The sequence below is a fragment of the Xenopus tropicalis genome, chromosome 8, assembly GCF_000004195.4.
Source record: "Xenopus tropicalis strain Nigerian chromosome 8, UCB_Xtro_10.0, whole genome shotgun sequence".
NCBI lineage: Eukaryota > Metazoa > Chordata > Amphibia > Anura > Pipidae > Xenopus > Xenopus tropicalis.
The window spans coordinates 25509648-25530879 of NC_030684.2; the positions used below are offsets into that span (position 1 = coordinate 25509648).

The 21232-nt window shown below is 42.0% G+C and overlaps 1 protein-coding gene across 3 annotated transcripts in view; it reads left to right on the forward strand.

Annotated features, from left to right (window-relative positions):
• The first annotated feature begins 1822 nt into the window (after positions 1–1822).
• Positions 1823–21232, forward strand: part of fam102a (family with sequence similarity 102 member A) — a 38520-nt gene continuing 19110 nt past the window's right edge. The window contains exons 1-2 of one of the 3 annotated variants that reach the window (XM_012960357.3): positions 1823–1907; positions 9127–9954. In XM_012960357.3, the coding sequence (XP_012815811.1) occupies positions 9809–9954 (146 nt within the window). In that variant the 5' untranslated portion in view covers positions 1823–1907; positions 9127–9808. 3 annotated transcript variants of the gene reach the window in all.

Here is a 21232-nt window from a genome sequence, read left to right on the forward strand (position 1 = left end):
GCTGGGGACATGCAAGAGGGCAGCAGGTGGCCATTAAAGGAGAACTACACCCCCCAGGTATAAAAGCCCCCTTAATTGGTCTGCATTAACCCCCCTTACCTCTCCCTTCTCGCATAGCCTATAACTTTAAAAAAAGGTCCTATAGCAAAACCCAACCTAAAAAAGCAGCGCAGCAGTGTACCTGGGCGACCATCTTCAGTTCATTTGTAGTGTCACCCACTGTGACCTACAGCACTTATATTTGTCTATTTGTGTCTGTTAGTTACCCTCCCATATAGATTGTAAGCTCTACGGGGCAGGGACCTCCTTCCTCTTGTGTCCTCGACTCTTAACTTATTGCAGCTGTATTTATCTGTATTTATTGTTATACTTTGTATTTATCTTTTATCTTATTAACACCCTGTTTGTATTAATGTATTCTACTGTACAGTGCTGCGTACATAAGTAGCGCTTTATAAATAAAGATATACATACATACATTAGAAAATGCTTTGGGTCTCACTGCCGATACGGGCCCTGCTTGAGCATGCACAGTTGGAGCTAGCTGGGGGTCCTTTTTTAAAGTTATAGACTATGTGAGAAGGGAGAGGTGAGGGGGGTCGATTCAGAGCTGTATTTATGGAAAGTCACTAAGACAGTTCACCTACAATCTGCCATGTTACACTGATTTTACACTGATTTATTACATGTGAAAGTTAAAAACGTGGACTACAGGTGAATTCTTGTTCCCAAGCATTGTTAAACTGTTTTCAGAATGGGCTTTGTCATGTCTTGTTGATTAGATACCTTAGTCTGTATACAGTTCAACCATCAATACCTTAATGTTACTACGTTACATAGTTTAAAAAAAGACACGTCATCAAGTTCAAGTGTCTAAGTGAAACCTGTCTAACTGCTAATTTATCCAGAGAAAAGTGGGAAACCCCATCTAAAACGTCTTCAATTTGCTTTGGAAGTGGAGGGGACTTGTGTCTTCTTCAAAAAAATGAAGCTATACTATTTTTGCCAGAGCTGCATGGCCATATTTTTTTCTGTGTTTTAGGCATACCCTGCATTTGCACAGTACAGAAATTGATGATTTTCTGTAGTTTGCATGCACTGACCCAGGGGAAAACCAGCAGTGGTGGCTGCATTGCTAATGCAGAGCATGCTATTGCCCTCTCTCGACTAGCAGAGCCAAATTTTCATTTTAAATAACAGAAATTCAGCATCTAAACTTCCCAGACTGGAAACCCAACTACACTAGGTGACTTTTAAAATGTTTAGATTTTGTTCACATTTTTAATGCACAGATTCCATTGAGTCATGAAGAACAAATGACATCACCGAGCATGCGCAATGTTAATCAATAATAACAACGTTATAAGGATATATTTTACATGTCATTCACGGCTTTAATGTATTAAAACTCTTTTATTCCTATTCCCATAACAAAAGTGCAATATAATAGAAAAGAACACGATATGGCTGGCCCCATATTACTACCTGGTCTATTATTGCCTCAACACTATGAAAACGTCTTTTGCGCCAACGAAAGCTCGACACAGTAAACATTTAATTTAGGAACAGGGCAATTTAGTTAATGAAAAGAGCCTTGCAGGAAATCCATTTGCCTTGGCTCCATTACTAATTAAAACCTTACGTTTACAGACAGGCAGCTTCGTCACCTCAGGTAAAATTCTTAACTCTAAGGTTCGCTCACGAAGAAACGTCAAATCACAGAACGCAGAGATTACCGTCTGACCAATCAAATGCCACATTGTTTATTTCTAGCCAATCGCAGACTCCCGTCTATTTCGCTCTCTGCCCAATGTGCGCTCTTTTCTCTCGGTTGCGTCAGCATTGCTGTGATTTTCGCGAATCTGTATTCTGGGAGGTGAAGAGTTGGCGGGAGTTACGGAGAAAGCGTAAGTACGTTGGGACTGGTGCTGGTGGAGTGTGGCTCCGTGGCGTTTCTAGCGCTGTTAGCGTAGCGAGCTTGGTGATAATGGAGGTGGCTCTTTGGGTCTGATTGAGACGAAAACGGGAAAGGAGGAGGATCCGCCTGCGCTGCTGGGTATGTGACTCACGGAATTGGTTTGTGACCAGTATTAATATGTTACTTGGTGGAGCCTGTCACTACTTGTGTGGTTATAGTGTCACTAACAGATGTGTCACTTCTGTAGTGATCCCCCTGTCATTCATAGCCTGGCTGTCACTACTATAGTGCTTCCGTGTCACACATAGCCAATCTGTCACTAATGTAGCGTTGCCCTGTCACTCAAGGGCTGGCTTTCATATATGTAGTGATACAGTGTATTTCACAGGCAATCTCTCTGTCACTATTATAGTGCACCCCTGTTACTCAAGGGCTGGCTCTCACATATGTAGTGCTATATTGTTTGTCACAGGCAGTCTGTCACTACTATAGTTCTCTAATGTCACGCAATGGCTGGCTCTCACATATGTAGTGCTACAGTGTCTTTCACAGGCAGTATGTCTGTCACTAATATAGTGCTCCCCTGTCACTCAAGAGTTGGCTTTCACTTGTGCAGTGTTACAGTGTCACTCACAGGCAGGCTGACACTTCTATAGTGCTTCTCTGTCACTCACAGGCAGTCTGACACTTCTATAGTGCTTCTCTGTCACTGACAGGCAGACTGACACTTCTATAGTGCTTCTCTGTTACTGACAGGCAGGCTGACACTTCTATAGTGCTTCTCTGTTACTGACAGGCAGGCTGACACTTCTATAGTGCTTCTCTGTCACTGACAGGCAGGCTGACACTTTTATAGTGCTTCTCTGTTACTCATGGGCAGGCTTTTACTTTTGTATTGCAGTGGTGTGGCTCTCAGGCAGTCTGTTACTTCTGTAGTTCTCTAATGTCACTCAATGGCTGGCTTTCACATATGTAGTTCTACAGTGTCTTTCACAGGCAGTATGTCTGTCACTAATATAGTGCACCCCTGTTACTTAAGGACTGGCTCTCACATATGTAGTGCTACAGTGCTTTCACAGGCAGTATGTCTGTCACTAATATAGTGCACCCCTATTACTCAAGAGCTGTCTTTCACTTTTGCAGTGTTACAGTGTCACTCACAGGCAGGCTAACACTTCTATAGTGCTTCTCTGTCACTGACAGGCAGGCTGACACTTCTATAGTGTTTCTCTGTCACTGACAGGCAGACTGACACTTCTATAGTGCTTCTCTGTCACTGACAGGCAGACTGACACTTCTATAGTGCTTCTCTGTCACTGACAGGCAGACTGACACTTCTATAGTGCTTCTCTGTCACTGACAGGCAGACTGACACTTCTGTAGCGCTTCTCTGTTACTCATGGGCAGGCTGTTACTTTTGTATTGCGATGGTGTGGGTCTCAGGCAGTCTGTTACTTCTGTAGTGCTCCACTGTCACTCACAGGCTACATGTCTGTCACGGCTGTAGTGCTCCCATGTCACTGATAGGCTGTAAAAGGCAAGCTGCCCCCCCCCCCCCTATTTTCAGTAGGGCTACCATGTTAGGGCAGTATGTCACTTCTATAGTGCTACAGTCAGGCTGTTACTTTTATAGCTAGTTGTACAGATATATAATTACACTGATAAAATGTCATTCTTGTCCAGACTGTTAATGGGATGACAAACGAGATTAGTTGCCCTGCAAGTAATCTCTTCAAGTGGTGGCGACTAGGTCCGGGCTGGGTTCAAATGGGCCCTTGCATTCCAAGCACAAAGAGGCACAAACAGCCCCCCACCAGCCCAATAAATAGTTACTTTCTATGGTATCTTACAACAACGCCTCTGGCATTTGCCACAATCCACAGATTGCCAGCCCGGGCCAGTTGGCAGAAGTTGCCTCGCAAAGAAACTTTGGGCAACCCCAGAAAGCCAAAGTGAATCACTAGTTGTGTAGTGATTTTTTAATTAAACTAAATAGCAATGCTGTGCCATAAGCAGTGTCACTTGTAGGGATATTGCACCAGGCACGTGATTGTAATTATTAATCACAGACCACAAGTTTTACTCATATAGTCACTGATCACTCCCACACACAGGCTTATGATCACTTGGGCATACATATTTGTGCTGCACACAGGTTAGGATTTTAGGTCCTTCACAACTAAGAACTAAGTCATGTACTGGATAAAAGTGGCCTGGTGCCCTAAACTGTTGCTCAGATTGCAGTACTGCCTCTTACTGACATTGACTCTCTCTCCGATTGGTAAGGGTTGATTTTTTTTTTTTTTTTTTTTTTAAATAAAGGCTGGCATGTGTGCAAATGCCAGCCAAAGGCCAGATATGTCACTCATTTGTATAACAGCACCAGAAGGGACTTTCACTTACTAGATATAGTCACTCATAGTGGGTGGCTCTCACTCCTAGGATTATATCAGCAATAGTCACTTTTTAACCGGCCGTGTGACTGATGGAGGCAACAGATAACATAATGACCGTGTTTATTGCATCTGCTAATGGCAAGTGAAGTTCCCCAGTGAGCAACAGGCACACTCAGGTAATGTTACTCTCCCCAGAAAAGACTTGATTACTGTAACTTACAGGCAAGTGCTAAAACTTATGTTTCATTGCACCTGCCTCTTAGGGCCTTGACACCGTGTACTGTACTGTATGTCCATTGAAACACATGCTAAATGTAGATCTGAATGGTCGTGGGTGCAACCGGGCAGAATTAAATGGTATCAGGGTTTGCCTAAAAAATAATATGCTGTCCGGGTACTGTGGAACTTATCAGAGGACTTTAGTTTGGGAGTGAATATTGGCAGGGAATATCACCATTAGGGTGGGGATGTTGTAGAACTAAGAACATAAGCAAACAGGCAGCAGGACCTTTGGCGCATGCCACCATTAGACGGGACGTGTCATTTGCTTAACCAATGTCACTTACTTGTTATTAGCTAAGTGTTACTCATGCACACTGCTAATTTGTCACAATTATTCTTCCTAGCAAGTTTGTGTGGATCTTTGCACTCCATGATGGCTTACAAAGGCACAGTACAGGCAACATGCTGTTTTTCTTTTTTTTTAAGAACAGCAGAGCTGCCAATGTGATTGCACATTTGTTATTGCACTTTTTTGTGACCAGCAAGGGGAGTATCTGCCCCCAAATCAATGCATTAGAACAAAAATGGATTGCATACTAAATCTGGCTATACACAGGCTGATAAAAGCAGCCAACTCAGTCCAAATGTATTTCTATCATGTTAATTGAGAAAAATAAAATTCACCTACACTATATAAATAATATAAAACTTGTTACCTTCATTCTTGGAATTACACAATCACAGCAAGCAGGCAGGTGCCATTTTGTTGACACTGTTAGTAAAGCAAGCTTTGCATGATGCTTGTTTATCTGATAGAATGGAGGACCAGATGCCCAGGCCCATGCACTGGCTACACAATTAGATGGCGAGGAGGGAGGGTGTATATGAGAGGTGCAGTGACATCTAGGAAGTGCTGAATGGAAAATTAGTTGTCTGCCCCTTTTTAGATTTTTGTGTCTGGGTGGCAGGTCCCCTTTAAGGTGGCCATGCACGAATTGATAAAACAAAGTTTTGTATATTTGGTGCATGTATGGTGGGAGACAAAGTGTCCTATATTGGCAAAAGCCTTGGATATTGGTTGCCTCTTTGATTGGACAGGATGGAAAATATCATCAGGTGCCTTTGAAGGTGCCTTAACATCAGCCAAACATTAATGCTGGATTGTCAGGTAGGGGTAGAATTGTAATGGTATGTATGGGCACCTTTAGACCGAGTTGGCAACTCATAGGCCCGTGTAAAGCTGGCCATACACGTGGCGATCTCACGATGTTTCGTACGACCGTCGGTCGCACGAAACATCGTCAGATCCGCCACACACCATTCAGGGCTGAATCGGCAGGTAAGGAGGTAGAAACAATAGGATTTCTACCTCCTTCTGCCGATTCAGCTCTGAAGGGAGAATTTTGGTCAGGCGCCTTCTATGGCGCCCGATCAAAATTTTCTAACTTGGCCGATCGGCGAGCCGACCGATTTCAGCAGCTTCCTGCGATATCGGTCGGCTCGCTGACATGCCATACACGCACCGATTATCGTACGAAACGAGGTTTCGTACGATAATATCGGTGCGTGTATGGCCACCTTAAGGGGTGCTCAGCCAGATGATCAGACCTGCCTGATTTGGCCCAACACATAGGTGGTCACATCAGGCAACGATCTAATCATTTGGTGACCCTGATAAAGGAGTAGATTTTAAATGTATGTGCAACTTCACTCATAATTATTATTCAATATTAACAAAGTGCCAACATATTCAGCACATTATTCTGTACTTTAAACATACAGAACACATACAAACATGCACCCAATAACCAATACGGTAAAGAATACAGAGGTGCAGTAAAGAAGACCTTGCCCAATCCATGCAGTAAAAGCGTAACTATCCTATGATTGATAAACCCCTCTGCCACCAGAGTGGCTTTTATGTGCTCTTTGTTAAGTTTACAAAGCCCTCACACTAATTCACTGACACTAAAATACAACTTTGTTAGTTGAATAAGTTACATTTTAGCCACCTTTTCTGCTTGCATATTAAAACAGAACTTGAGATGGATGGAAGTCAATGGGGTCCTCGTTCTAAAGGGCTCAGAGTAGCTACTATTTCCACCATGGTCACTGACTTTTAGAATCATATAATTAAATAGAAAAGCATTAGGCTGGAGACACACATAGCTACTAGTAGCAGCTCCTTTTTCATGGCTACTAAATGCTGGAAATACCTTGCTATAGACAATACTGAGAGTTGCCTTTGCTAAGGCACACGTGGAGACTAGTCGCCCACGACAAATCTCCCTTGTCGCGGGCGACTAATCTCCCTGAAATGCAATCCCACTGGCGAGAATGTAAATCGCTGGTGGGATGGTATACGCGGTGCTGCGATTTCCCCGAAATTGCGGAAGATTCCTCTCAAGGCAACTTCCGTATGCCATCCCACCGGCGATTTACATTCTCGCCGGTGGGATGGCATTTCAGGGAGATTAGCCGCCCACAACAAGGGAGATTTGTCGCGGGCGACTAGTCTCCCCGTGTACCAGAGCCCTAAAACACACGTAGAGACAATTATCAGTAAATGATCAGCATTGTTTAGTTTAGCAGCTGCTACTAGTAGTTCCATGTGTCTTTACCTTTAGAAAAATTAGATAGCATTATTCTAAGAGCTACAATCATCATAAAATTACCATCTTTTTTTTTTTTTTTTTTAAATAATGCCATGTGATATATGCTTGCCATAAAGCAAGACTAGACTGCTGTTTTTCTCTCAGTGTAAATTTAAAGCCACACAAGCAGTGCCAGGCCAAATGGCAAGGATGATCAATGCAACCCCTTGTCCTTGATCATCTTTCCAATAAGGTGACGAGCAGGGGGCTCATGAAACAACTTTCATTCCTTGTCACCATTAAGGTGTGTTTGCCCTCTGCACGTGCCCCTTCTGCCTACATCTAGCTCCAGCCCTGCACATAACAACTAGGAAGTTAAAAAAAGAAGTAACACATACAATTCCCTTTATTCTGATGAATATCCCTTTAAGCATATGTTGCTCTGTAGGAAATGCAGATTACACTATAGTAGAATTCCTACAGGGCATTAATAATTGTATTTTACTTTATAATAAAGAAAGGCACGTTCCATTGTAATTTGCAGTTCTGCCCAACAGAAAACCGCTCCTGCTTTGATTTTAAATGGCTGTTGCAACTCACCACTGGATATTGCTTTGCTGTTTCAAATCCTAGCTGCTTTGTAATGTGTTGTGTAAGCCATGTTTAGATATTCCCTCTCCATCTGCCAAAACAGCAACTGAAACCATTGTTACTTCTAGTAGCTGTAGTTTCACAAGAGCCTAGTGGATTTTCCCATCCCTTTTCCAATCCAATTCACCCCCGCTGCTCTCAGATTTGTGAATTAACCAAATCTAATCCATCCCAAACAACTAGTTTGGATTTGGCGCACCCCCTGTTGTTTCCCAATAAAACACTAATGGAGTAAATGGAGAAGAGCACTTTCAGTGGGGGGAAAGGTGTAGCTATGAGTCCCCCTCCTGACACCTAATTGCATATGATAACGTCTGTGGGATTGGGATATAACCAGCCTTCCACTGTGGGAACTTTTTTAGGGCTTTAAGTGGGATCAGTCCCCTGCTTCCGCTATTCTCTTCTTTCAAGATTTTGAGCCGACTTCTTATTTTCACATCCGACATATTTTGCTTGGCAGATATCATTATGAGATCTGTTTTTATTATGCTCTGACGTGCATTGCTAGCCTGTTATCAGCTCACATATCTTCTGCCCCATGTTGTTGTGTGTGTGCTTATCCCTTTCTATTTTCTGACTCTAAAAACAATGTAGCAGAAATCAGTTTTAATCCGGGGCTGGCTTCAGCTATATGGTTTCCTTGTTCAGCCAGACTGGCACTGCTTTCAATAGGAATTACATTTACAGATACATCTGAGACCATTGAAAATGTTTAATGTATATCTGAACGTTGCTTAGAATTCCTTTTTTGATGGGTGGAGATCCCCTCTTTAAAATACATGCCTTTAGGTGGTTGATAAGGATTCTGATGCAGTATCTTTTAATGCAAAAAATGTCCCTTCTGTATATTTTACCTGTTTAGATAGGGGGCACACATGTAATTTGTTGTTATATGTACCATTTCCTATTATCTAGGCTGCACTCCTATTAATGTAATGCAGGGCTATGGCCAGGGGCATACATAAAGCCCGTGAAGCAGGTGCAGCTTTACAGAGGCCCCCCAGGGCTACAGGGCCCTAAACCGTGCATACAAAATGATTTAGAAAATAAAAATACAATAAATTATTTATTATAGCTCTGCAGCTTCTATTGTTCATTGTATGTATGTTGGGGGTGGGGTGGGGACCTCTGCTGACTGTGTCGGACCCTGGTTATGCTGCCATAATACATACAAATGTCAGTAGGCATAGAATGTGTTCCAGGTTGAACCATTGCTCTGGTTTGTATTGTAAAAGCAGCAAGCTGATTCCATGTATCCAGGCAGTGATTGGCTTTTCTCTTGCCAACCAATTGTGTGTTTATATCTCCCCCTTTCTCAGACAGTGATGTGTTTGTTGTGTTTCAGCTACTGGTGATGATGAGGCCGATGATGATGATGATGATGCCTTTCTGAGAAGGCTGCTGGATCCCGAGTGCTGCTCTCCTCCCCCCCACGCCACCTCCCACAGAGGCCGGTAGAGGAGGAGCCTTGCTCAGCACAGTGTTAGGTTCAGATTCCTGCTGCTCACTGGCTGAGCTACAGCAGCTACAGGAAGGAGAGGCAAGAGAACGTTCTCCCCAAAGGCTCTATATATGTCCCCCTGGCGCACAGATTGGCTAGTGTGAGCACATTGGCTGGCAACATACGCTGCACCACAAGCCTGCTCTGGACTTATACAAGAGGACTTATCCCTTGACTGAGGGAGACGACAGACAAGAGTGAGTTTTGAAGACCCCCAATCTCTGCTGGTTTGGAGCGTGCGGGTCCACTCCTCCTACCCCTGGAGATGCTCCAAAGATTCTACCTCTCCTCAGTGAAATCGTGTGGCATCCGTTCCCGAGGGAGGGCCGGCCATCCCAGGCACAGATACATAGAAGTTGACGGACGATAAAAGAAAATCAGAAAAATTCCATAGCTTTTGACTTTCCTTTTCTCCCTTCTCCTAGAGAAACATTCCTCCCCAACCCCCAGTCTTCTCCTTTCCATCTGCTTTCTCTTAAGCCAACAACACCTTGAGAATTTCTTTCACTTGGTGGGGGGGTCACTCATGGCTTTTCTGACCAAGAAGAAGAAATTTAAATTCCAGACCAGCTTTAACCTGGAGGAGCTGACGGCTGTCCCATTTGTGAATGGGGTCTTGTTCTGCAAAGTCAGACTGCTGGATGGAGGAGACTTTGTCAGTCAGTCCAGTAGGTAAGTGGAAGAAATATAAGGTAGCCGCAGCACTTACCACAGGCATAACCTGTTGGGCAACAACCTTCCCTAGTGTAGTGTATAGCAGTCAGGGTAAAGTTTTGTGTTCAGGTCACATGCTGTTCTGCAACCCTTTTAACTAAAGCATAGCAATATCTTTATGTATCTCTAACTTAGCTACAAGGTAAGGGGGGGTGGATAAGCAAATGCTGCACTGCAGGAGAGGCAGATCGAACAAATAACATCCAAAAACTTCTCCTTTAGATGTTAATTTATCAGCAACAGGCAGCCATTGTATGCACGTATCGTTTTATTGCTTTATTGTCTTAACCACTGACTGTACAGAAGAACCATCTGCCTAATGTGGCACAGAGGGAAGCATAACTCTAACCTACATAGATTGCTATCTAGGTGCGGGAACATCGTTTAACCCCTAACTCCTGCCCAGGTAAAGCAGTGTATCTTGCCACCTAGCCCTATGTAAATTTCCATGACGTGCTGCCCTGTGCAGCCAAGGGGCACTGATCATGTGCGCACAAATGTGACTTCTACCTGTGTTTATACAGGTGAGACTGGTGCTGCCTTCTAGTTTTAACCTGTCCCCTTATTGCATTCCTCAGCAAGCAGCAGCCCTCTGCCAGTTTCTTTTTTTCAGTTAACTCCATAAAAAGGCATTGTACCTGTAAATAATACATTCTGAACAAATTACATTTTGTTCAGCCCAAATGAGATTTGTACTTTGAAAGTTATTGCTTGTTAAAGCCAAGAAATCAATCTACTCCTGTGTCATTGGCAGGGGAACCATTATGGATGCTCCCGCAAATATTATTAGCAAATACAAATATTTCCATAAATACGTTTCTCAGAATAAAATATATACAAAGATTTTACTGCTCAGTTATAGGAAAAGTAAGGAATATAGTTTTCCTTTCCAACCAAGCTGTTAAACTGCAACTCCCTGCTTTGGCTGTCACTAGATGCCTGGGAAGTGCGGTAGGGTAACAGCTATTTGGACAGAGGCATTCGGCAAAGGTATAATAAAACCTTGCTGGTTTTTTATTTTTTTTTAGAAACTTAAAGAGGAGCTCTACTCAGAAACTCTACTCTACTTTACTCAAAAACTTGTTTTATTGCATTAAATATAAATATTGGAAGCATCTTTTTAATATACGTTCATTACACATTTTTAATGTTTTTAAAGTTATGTGTAAATGGGATTGTTTTTGAAAGCTGTGTTTGTCAGATTGTTTATAGTCTCTGCACTGCTGGTCTGATTTCTAAAACAATGCTGCAGAAGCCAACTGATTTACGGACCCAGGGGGAAGCTGAATTCTGCTACATTATTTCAAGTATCAGAACAGATAGTGATAAGAATATAATGGAGCAGCAATTCCATTTATGGGTTACTTTAACCACTGAAAATGTTGAATGAATTATTAATGTGAATTGGAAAGTTATTATGAGGTGGAGATACCCTTGAAAGGGGGGTATATCTGTATAAGGCTTGATTTAAACTCCCAATTTTAAACCTTTGTAGTTCAGGGAGGAAGAGCTTGCACAGTCTGTAGCAATATATATATATGTGTATGTCCGTTGCTGCTATAACACATACACCTTGCTGTAATTCATCCTTCCTCTTTTTACATACCCATTCTCTCTTTCCTTTTGTGCACCATGGAAATTAGCCTTCACTGCAAACTGTAACTGTAGTGGAGGGTTAGACAGACTTAACCAGGATTGGGCAGCCATTGTATGCTAAAAGGCATTGCATTATGGGTTCCTGTGAATTATGGAAACAAAAATGCTTAGGGTCACGCCACATTAGCTCGGACTTGTGTGATTGCATGACCAGTGTAGCCTAAGATTTTCTATAGGATTTAACCCATGCAGTGGAAATGGAATGGGAAATAAATGTTTATCTTTAATATATCTTTAGGTAAATGCATGGGAGCTGCCTTATTGTTTCTCTTATACAATATAATATGTCAGTATAAATGACTGTGTGCAGAGAACTCCACTTCTCTGTATTTTTGTATTTATACATTTGTGCAGGAGCTGCCATATTGTTTCCTTTAGACAGTACAGTATGAGCAGTTGATTTTGTGCACAGAGCATTCCTTCACTGCTTAACTGTATTTCTATATAAGGGTAGCTGTCATGTTCCCTTAGTATAGTATGATGGTTCAGAATCATATATGCACAAAAAATTCTCTGTATATATGTTTTTATTGTTTTATATATGTTTTTAAGTGTTAAATGTTACAGTGCTATGGTGGGAACAAGAAAGGGCTGATCGGACCTATCATTGAACGACCCACTAGAGCCTGTGCTCTATATATATATATATAATAGATCAAAAATTCTAAGCGGTATCTGGGTTTATGTTTGTAGATGTATGTAAGTTAATCTCAACTTTGCCCTTGATTCCATTCTTGTTTACTGATGGTGGGAAAGAGTGTAATTCGCAGCGTCATAAAGACTGGGGCCAAGGGCTTTATCAACTGTAAAGTGTATAAAAGTCAAAAATCTTGATTAACCCATACAGTTCTGACTTGCTGAGTAGAAAGGGCACCTTATACTGTATGCCAACTAATAACTAGCACTGTATTGGTTTCTGGCACACTTTATACACTATATATCGATGATCACTGACATAAGAAATAAATGCCTTGTAGTGCAGGTAGAAAATTTTCCAACCCACGCCCAGCCTAATCTACCCCTTCTCAACCTGGGCCTGACCTGGTCCGATGGTTAAGAAGAAGCCCACCCCCTGACATTAGAGATGATTTAAAAGGCAGGGAGGGCAATGACAACCCAGATTCAACCTGTACCCAAAGTAGCCTATTTCAGCCAGAACCTGTGGGTCACTAATGCCTTGCTGAATCCTTAGTGCAGATATTGGTAGTCATATGACTCTCAGCAAGTCCTGATAGCGGTAGGCACCATTGTAATTTGCCTGTGTAAAGTATTTACTATATATATAGTATGCATTATAAATATTATTAAAGGCAGATTTTAGATACCACTCTTATAAAGGCAGCCATACATGGGCCCATAAAAGCTTCAGACAGCACCTCCAGATCAAGTCCGCAGCCTATTGGACAGTGTGGGGGGCCTCCCAGCATCCTGTCTGAACAATATCTGGCCAAAAATCAGACAGGTTAAAAAATGCAGTCAGGAAACCACATCTGTACATTTATGCGGTTTTTGCCATCGTAATCAAAGTTGGTGCCCAAATAGGGTGAAGATATGCTTGTTTGGCATTCTAAGCAGATATTATAGCATACACCCACCATAACGGTGTCATCATGGCAGTCATAACAGCAAAACCTTTAAAATAGATAGCACTCTAGACTTTCATTAATTTAAAGGTCTTTCTTGTCCTTAAAGCACCCTTTATTTTGGCACCACAATTCAAAATTAAGGGCTTTTCATGAAAGAAAAAGCGCGGTATATATGTTCTTTGAAAGCAATCCAGGGTGACTCCCACTGTCCCACTTGTTCATCATAATATCCCTAATGTTAAGCAACCTCTGTAATATTGTATATGCTAGGTGCACCATTGCTGCCCATCAGAATCCTACACTGTGCTTTGTGTACCATCAGCTGATCCATTGAAGACCCCAGGAACAAAAATACTCCACTTTTCCCCCATCACTCACCTCTTTTATGGTATCACTGAGAAGTAGATAAATGAAGATCTATTTGCTCTTCTGATTATATGTGTGCCTCCTACGTACTCACCAAGGGTGCCTGAATGTTGTTGCCTAACATGGCCCTGTTTTAAGCAAAGTGCTGTATCAAATTAAGTACAAAAGCACCCCCAAATTGCCATTATTGAATGACCCCCTGCCAATCTATAAAAATTTTAAGGTTCCTGTACTGGTGTAATATTCCCACTGAGTCAGGTAATTTAGGACACCAGTTTCAACTTGTTTTGTGCTGAGTTCTCAAAAATATATTTCTGTTGTACTTAACTGCCTCAAGGGCAACATTTTATGGAGAAATACATTGTTCAATTCATTTATTTCAGTCTATAATGTTTTTAGCTTTGGTCTGAACAAATCAGAAGGTGCCCTTGCACCCCAATAACAGAAGCTTGATTTTATGGTTCTCAGTAAACCAGGATAAACATGATCTTATAAGATAGGAAAATGCTAATTCATGCTAAAAGGTAATATTATAAGAATTTGGGGACTTTAAACTATGGAAATCTGTAAAAAGTGGGAAAAAATGGACATTTGGCCATATGTTGTTGACAGGGTGTAGCGGTTTGTGCTATGGAGGAGCTGTAAATGCAAGCCCACTACAAAGAATGACTATGGAAGCACTTTATTATGGGGACTACTGAGCATGGAAAACAGACTGCAAGAGTCCTTTTTTTGTTGGGATGCAGCTTGCAATGTTCATTGCATAACTGTGCCTTAAGTTCATGACTTATGACCTGGGCACAGGTTTAGTAACTAGTACATTAAAGCTGGCCATACATTTAAAGATCCACTTGCTCGGCAAGGTGGCTGATCTTTCCCTGATATGCCCATCTTAAGGTGGGGGATATCAGATAGATCTGATCAGATCACATTGACAGGATGCAGGCCTTTGGGTAGCAACAAGCCAATGCACTCCTTGCCCCAAAGGGATTTCTTATCCTGCCATGGTAGGGTAGGCTCATTGGAGGACCCCATACACAGTCCGTCAGCATCTTTTAATGGCCTGCATATGGCCACCTTTTCTGTGGTGGTTAGTTGCACAGGATTTTTTAAATAGCAGAGGTGGGAGGTCTGGCCTGTTGCCTTAATAATGAGGTAAAGGCCATATATGTAAAATGTTTTACCACTGAACCCATGTAGCCTACTACTGAATGCCATTTATCACAGTTTCTGGGGGCATGGGCCTTTTAGGGCCCCCAAACCTATTTCATTCACATATTGAAAATGCACACCTTTAGGGCTCCATTGGGCCCCTAAAAGTCACAGGGTCTGCTCCCCCTCTATTTTACACCCCTTGAGGTGCACCCTAAGCCTCTACTTTCATAGAATACTGTGCGTAATTTGAACCTCTGCTCTGTTTGGTCTAAACTTTGTCATGTCAGGGACACGAAGCACAGTCCTTATCCTCTTGCGCACATTCTGGAAACCCTATCCTGTTAACAGTTTGTCGCCGTGCCCTGTGTGAACTGAGCCAAGAAGGTGTATTGGCAACCAGACCCAGCACACACAAAAGCTATTGAACTCTCGGAATACCTGACGTTCTCTATGACATTCCTTTGTTCTTGTCCTAGCAAGGTCCTTTTTTGTTTTTGGTACATCAGGTTCCATGAGGCTGCAACTAGATAGCTGCCCCCAGCATTGCAGAGCAGGGTGTAGCAGGCTTACATAAGCCAGGCCGTCATTCTTTCCCTGAAAATAGCTCTAATTTGAGCAACTTGCGGTAGCTCTTTGTTATCTTTTTCAGTGTTGCCGTGCAAAGCTGTTTGTGGGCTAAGTGGTAATTTTCTGTGTTTTTAGGTCATGTACAGGATTATGTGCATACTTGGCAATAAGACACCCGAGCTTGGCCGTCTTGTTATCCAGCTCATATCGCAGGCATTAGGCTGCAGTAGAACTAACATCTGATAACCATCTCTAAAATATATCAGAGAATGGAAATTTTCATGTCAGGGCTATTCCGTGCTGTTACCACATGTGATGGTATTGGCAGATAGAGTGGGCGTTACTAAGAGATACATTTTACTTTTTGAGTTCTGAAAATTTTAAATTCATTTGGTTTCTGCATTATTGGGTCGATTTGGGGTTTTTAATAATTCACATTTCTTGATCTTGATCTACATGAAAATGCTCTGGAAGGAGTCAAACCCAAGGCCCGATCACTCTGAAGTTGCAATGCTAACTGCTCTGCTCCCCATATAGGTATGACATCCGTTATCCAGAAACCCATTATCCAGAAAGTTCTGAATTACAGGAAGACTCTATTTTAATCAAATAAAATAAAAAAATGATTTCCCTTTTCTCTGTAATAACAAAACAGTACCTTGTACTCACCCAAGATATAATAAATCATTACTGGAGAGAAAACAATCCTATTGGGTTTATTTAATTTTTAAATGAGTTTTTAGTAGACTAAAAGGGGACCTGTCACTCACACATTAAAAGCTGTATAAAAAAGTTTGCAAATTAAACATAAAACTGAAATTCTTTTTTTTAATATTAAAACATCCAAACCTACATACATAAATGTATTTAAAAATCTAAGCTGTCAATCATATATTGCCTGCCCCACCTCATTTCCATTCAGACAGGCATCAGGTGCCTGTCACAATAACAGTACAGGTATCTGACCCCTTAGCCGGAAACCCATTATCCAGAAAGTTCCAAATTACAGAAAGGCCATCTCCTATAGACTCCATTTTAATCAAATAATTCACATTTTTAAAAATGGTTTCCCTTTTCTCTGTAATAATAAAACAGTACCTTGTACTTGATCCCAACTAAGATAGAATTAATCCTTATTGGAGCCAAAACAATCCTACTGGGTTTAATTACTGCTGAAATAATTTTTTAGTAGACTTATGTTAGGAGATCCAAATCCAAATTAATTTCCCTTATCCAGAAAAACCCAGGTCCCAAGCATTCTGGATAATGGGTCCCATACCTGTAACAAAATGGCAGCTGCTTGCTTGCTATGATTAGCAAGATTACGGGAAACAAGACTTATATAATTTATGTAATGTAAGTAAAGTTTATTTTGCTCAACCACCATGATGAAAATGTGACAGGTCCCCTTTAAAGTATGAAGATCCCTTTATCCGGAAACACCCAGGTCCTGAGCATTCTGGATACCAGGTCCATAGCTTAATTTCTAATCGCTGCTGGTCCTGGCACTTGTATTTGACACGGACAACTTTGAATTATGAGTAACGTAAACTCCCACTGATGCACACATCTGAGGCAAAACAGTTCATGCACTGCCGGATAAGGATCCATAGGGAAGAAATACTAGCTGACGCCGACATATTTTTATCTAACCTTGCCTTTTGTAAATAGAAGGACGGTTCCACAGCACAGGATAGTCCTGGCCATAGCTATAATGGGAATTTATGAAGGATTGCACTGTAACCAGCACCACCTTTCACTTTGTATTGCAATATTGCTGTTATCTACTTAACTGCTGATATGTTGTCAGAAAATCAATACACCTGCCCATCAGAAGTTTGGCACATGAAGGTACTTTCCTTTGCAAAAATATTTCACAAGAAGGTAGATAATAATGTCCAACGCGGATCCCTTTGGCTGAAATTCTTTTTATTCAGATCTTCTATAGGTCCAAAACCATGAACTGTCTCACCAATTACTGGTCATCCATTAAATAGATATCTTTTGCACATCAGATGCAGTCCACTCCTGCAGGGGCTGCATGGGTCCCTGTCGTGATTCTGGGGGGTAAAATTATCAAAGCGGGCAACCTCACAAAACAAGCAGATATTTATGGCCAGCTTTAGTTGCCTGTGTAGCTTGTACCTAAAATAAGACAATTCAAGGGTTCTTTTATAGCTAGCAAAGTTGATACTGGCATGCTTTGTTGTGGTTTAGTGGTAACACGGAAAAAAAGAATAGTCTGTGATCCAAAATTCTGTGCCTGTATGTCTGTATGGAACTATGAATTGTGTATATGTTTCTTTTAGAGCTGTGGTTCTATAGTTCAAACAAGTGTTTGGATTCTGGTGCTGAGCTCAACATTTTGTCTGATCTTGCACCTCATGGATAAAAGTAAAGTCTAGATTTCCTGAATTTACAATGTACAGCAGGCAACAATTAAATCCCAGCAAGCTGGAGACCACGGAAATGCCCAGATATATATTCACAATATGAGTATCCAAACTGAAACTTAGCAATAATAGTACTGAAAATGATAATGGAAAAGCTAGTTGTCGGCTGTGCATTGGCTTTGCTGAATGTGCAAAATGTCGCTGAGATAAAGTGTCCATGACATTTGTGTCCCTTTGTCCTTCCTCCCCAGATTCCTGTTGATTTAGGAAGTTACCAAATTATCATAACAATCCTTCCTGCCGCTCGGCTCCTGGGATCCAGCGCCTTGCTTGGGAGCTTATCTAAGGAATGAACAGTTCATATCAGCCCTGGAAGTAGGGAAACAATAGGGAGAATCGGGTGGCATTCGTGTAGCAGCTCGACTGATGTGGGAAATCTATGAATTGTAGTTTTAGAGCATCTGGAGTGCCCAACATTTGCCCGTCTATGTTCAGATGGATTCCTCCTGGCCCTGTAACCAAAGGGAACCTATCCAACCCCCCAGATTAGCAAATGAGGGTATATGAGAATGTTTGCAGTCAGTGTGTAAATTATCACTAGCTTATGAACATCAGTTTGAGTAACCCAATGCCATTCAGCCCTCAGTAATAACCAAAGGATGCTCCAAGCATAAGGGAAAGATAAGCAGTGCATAAAAATGCTTTCCCTCAACTGATTTATCAGCATGGAAAATTGTATTTGTAAGTTTATGCCATGTTTACTACCAGGACTCTTGTTAGGAACAGAGCTGGTACAACTGGTATAGCATGTTGGCATTGGATGGCCCAGCGTGGTAGGCTCCCAAAAGAGCTAACAGTCTAAACAGCCCCCCCCCCCAGCAGTCACACGGTCTGCTTTAAATGTAGTTCTACCCAGGTCTAAATTTAATTGTGATTTAGCATCTAACCCAGTTCTACAAAAAGTCTTTTGTCTGCCAGGGAGTATTACCATTGTAGCCCTTGTACACTGGAAAGGTGATGCTCGAGACTGGACAGAACTGGACAAGAACATGACTTTTGTGTCTGTATAAACAACAGCTAAACAAACAGACATGGAATAGACAAGCAAGGAGTAAAAAAACTTGCCCCCCTTGCCAAAAAGAACTGGAGTGGGAGAAGGACACTGCAAAAGTTCTTTGTTGTGATTAAAATATTCCCTGAAATGTGATCCCACTAATTGGGGTGTGAAAGGGATAATTTTGGCTGCAGCACTGACATCTGAATGCAATTTATACAGATCTGCACCTTGTAAACTCCCAGTTCATCTCCCTTAATGTGCTTGGTAAGGCCATGTAACTCCCCCCCCCCCCCTTTCCTTGTTGTGTAAGCTTGGCACATTGTTATTTGCAGCTATTTTGGATCACAACACTCTAAAAAAAAAGTTAAATAACAGCAGGGTTCCAGTACAACTGAGTTCACTATGGAAACTATGGTGTTTAACATCTTCATTGCTGACAAGAAAAAAGAAGCCACCAATGCCATACAGTCACAGAGGATATATACCAGTTTCTGTAATCCCTATTTCTCAAAATGTAAGAACATCCCATTTACATTGGCTGTGTCTCTTTGTGGCCCATCTGTCACCTCCTGGTGATTATAAGCAGCCTCCCCCCCTGCTTTGTGACCCTGATAAGTCACTTAGTGATGGTATCCATCTGATCTGCTGTACACACTCACTGCTCTGCTGATCCTTGGGTGTGATACGAAGCTGCCTGATACAACACACCACTAACAAATACACTGGTGACCCTAAAATGTGCTGTTAATAGGGCCAAAGGCTACTCTCTGACCACAGATTAAGTGACAAGGCTGCTTGTTATGTCAACACCAGTTAATTCTCAATGCTTGGTATTTCTTGGCCTGACCTTGCCTCTGTTGTGGTTTAAGTAATGAGATATTGCCTCCAAGCCTTCCCGATTAATCACTTACCCACGGAGCTTCCAGCTCATGTTTTCCTTACACAATCTTCCTGACCTAAATACACTATACCACTTGTCTGTCCTCTTTTGTTTTGGCCTACAGCATCTCCAAAGTATTCTCTTTGCACTTTTGTTTTAGAGACTGGAAGGGGTCACTATTCACATGGAGAATTCACTTAATATACGTTAAGTTTCTATAGTCACTCAGCAATATAGCAGCTCCTATTGCATTGGCATACCCATAGAGAACACCATCCCCAAGGGTGCCCAATGTACATGTGTTGGAGATGTTGATCTCTGACTTAGGGTTAGGTGAATGCCATATGAACAAGGGGGAGCCAGAGTGGTTTTATGGATTCTCTCTATTACCAGGGTGGGACAAAAGGCCACCACTCGTATTAAACTCCTGTAATGCCAATGCCAGCACTGGTTTCAGTGGTTACTGCCCTATGTACCAACACAGACCCTTATCCTAGCTGCTGCTTCCGGGAACATATGAATGGCACCAGAATGCTCTGCAGCTTGAAGGCAAAGCAAACCACCCATCTGTCCGTGGCCATATAGAAATGTGTGTCACCTGCTGTAGCATTACGATTCCCATGGTCGGAGTCACCTCCCCCCGCTCTCTGTTTATAGGCAGGTGCATGGATCCTAAATCTGCTTCTGTCATTGGTCCTGTACCAGGCAGCTGCCCCCTCAGGTCTTCTCCATCACACAGAAGGGAGATTGTGGCACCCTCATTGTCGTGCCTTTGTGTCTTTCTCCACAAACGAGGAGGAGGAAGGGCCGTCATTGTTTTGCCGGAGTTTGGAGGAATTCCATGCTGCTGCTTCTATAGTGCGCCTTTGTTTTCACAAACAGGCAATTACCCAGAACCCCCTGCGAGGGCCTGAAAGAATAGCCGTGTGTGATTGGGAAGAATGATCCTTAAAGGGGCCCCTCCTGTATGGCAGAAGAAGTCAGGGCACTTTATTGCTAGGTTGTCTAACTCCCTGATGGCAAGGGGAGCCCCTTAGGGCAATTGCTGTGCTGTTAGAATCTGTGTTTGTGTTTCCTATTCTGAATGTTCTGGAACTCAGGGGTTTCTCCTGTAGGATTCTCAAGTCTTCTGTAACCTGCTTGGCACTTTTGTGTCTCTTTCATACTGTTTATATGGGCACAGGCTCATGTATAAATTAACTTACTGAGTCACTAGTTATTTGCCTGTTTGATAAATTCTCCATATTTGCAGGCGGTATAAAAATGTAAAAAAAAAAAAATGTAGTTGGACACTTTACTGCCTCATATTGCTATACCTATTGGACTTTCATGGCAATCTTGACATACTGTCACATTAGATGTCAGTTGGTCCTCTTAGTGGAAACCTCTATGTGAACATCAATAGCATTTGGCCATATAAGTATAGTCAAATCATAATATATGATTGCATGGTCTGTGGAACAAATGTTAATAAATACATATCTATTCCTTCTGATGCATCTACTATAGTACTGCTAGCCAGCTGCAGCATAGCCTGTATAGTAGGGAGAGATGGCGCCTATAGTAGCAGTGGGAT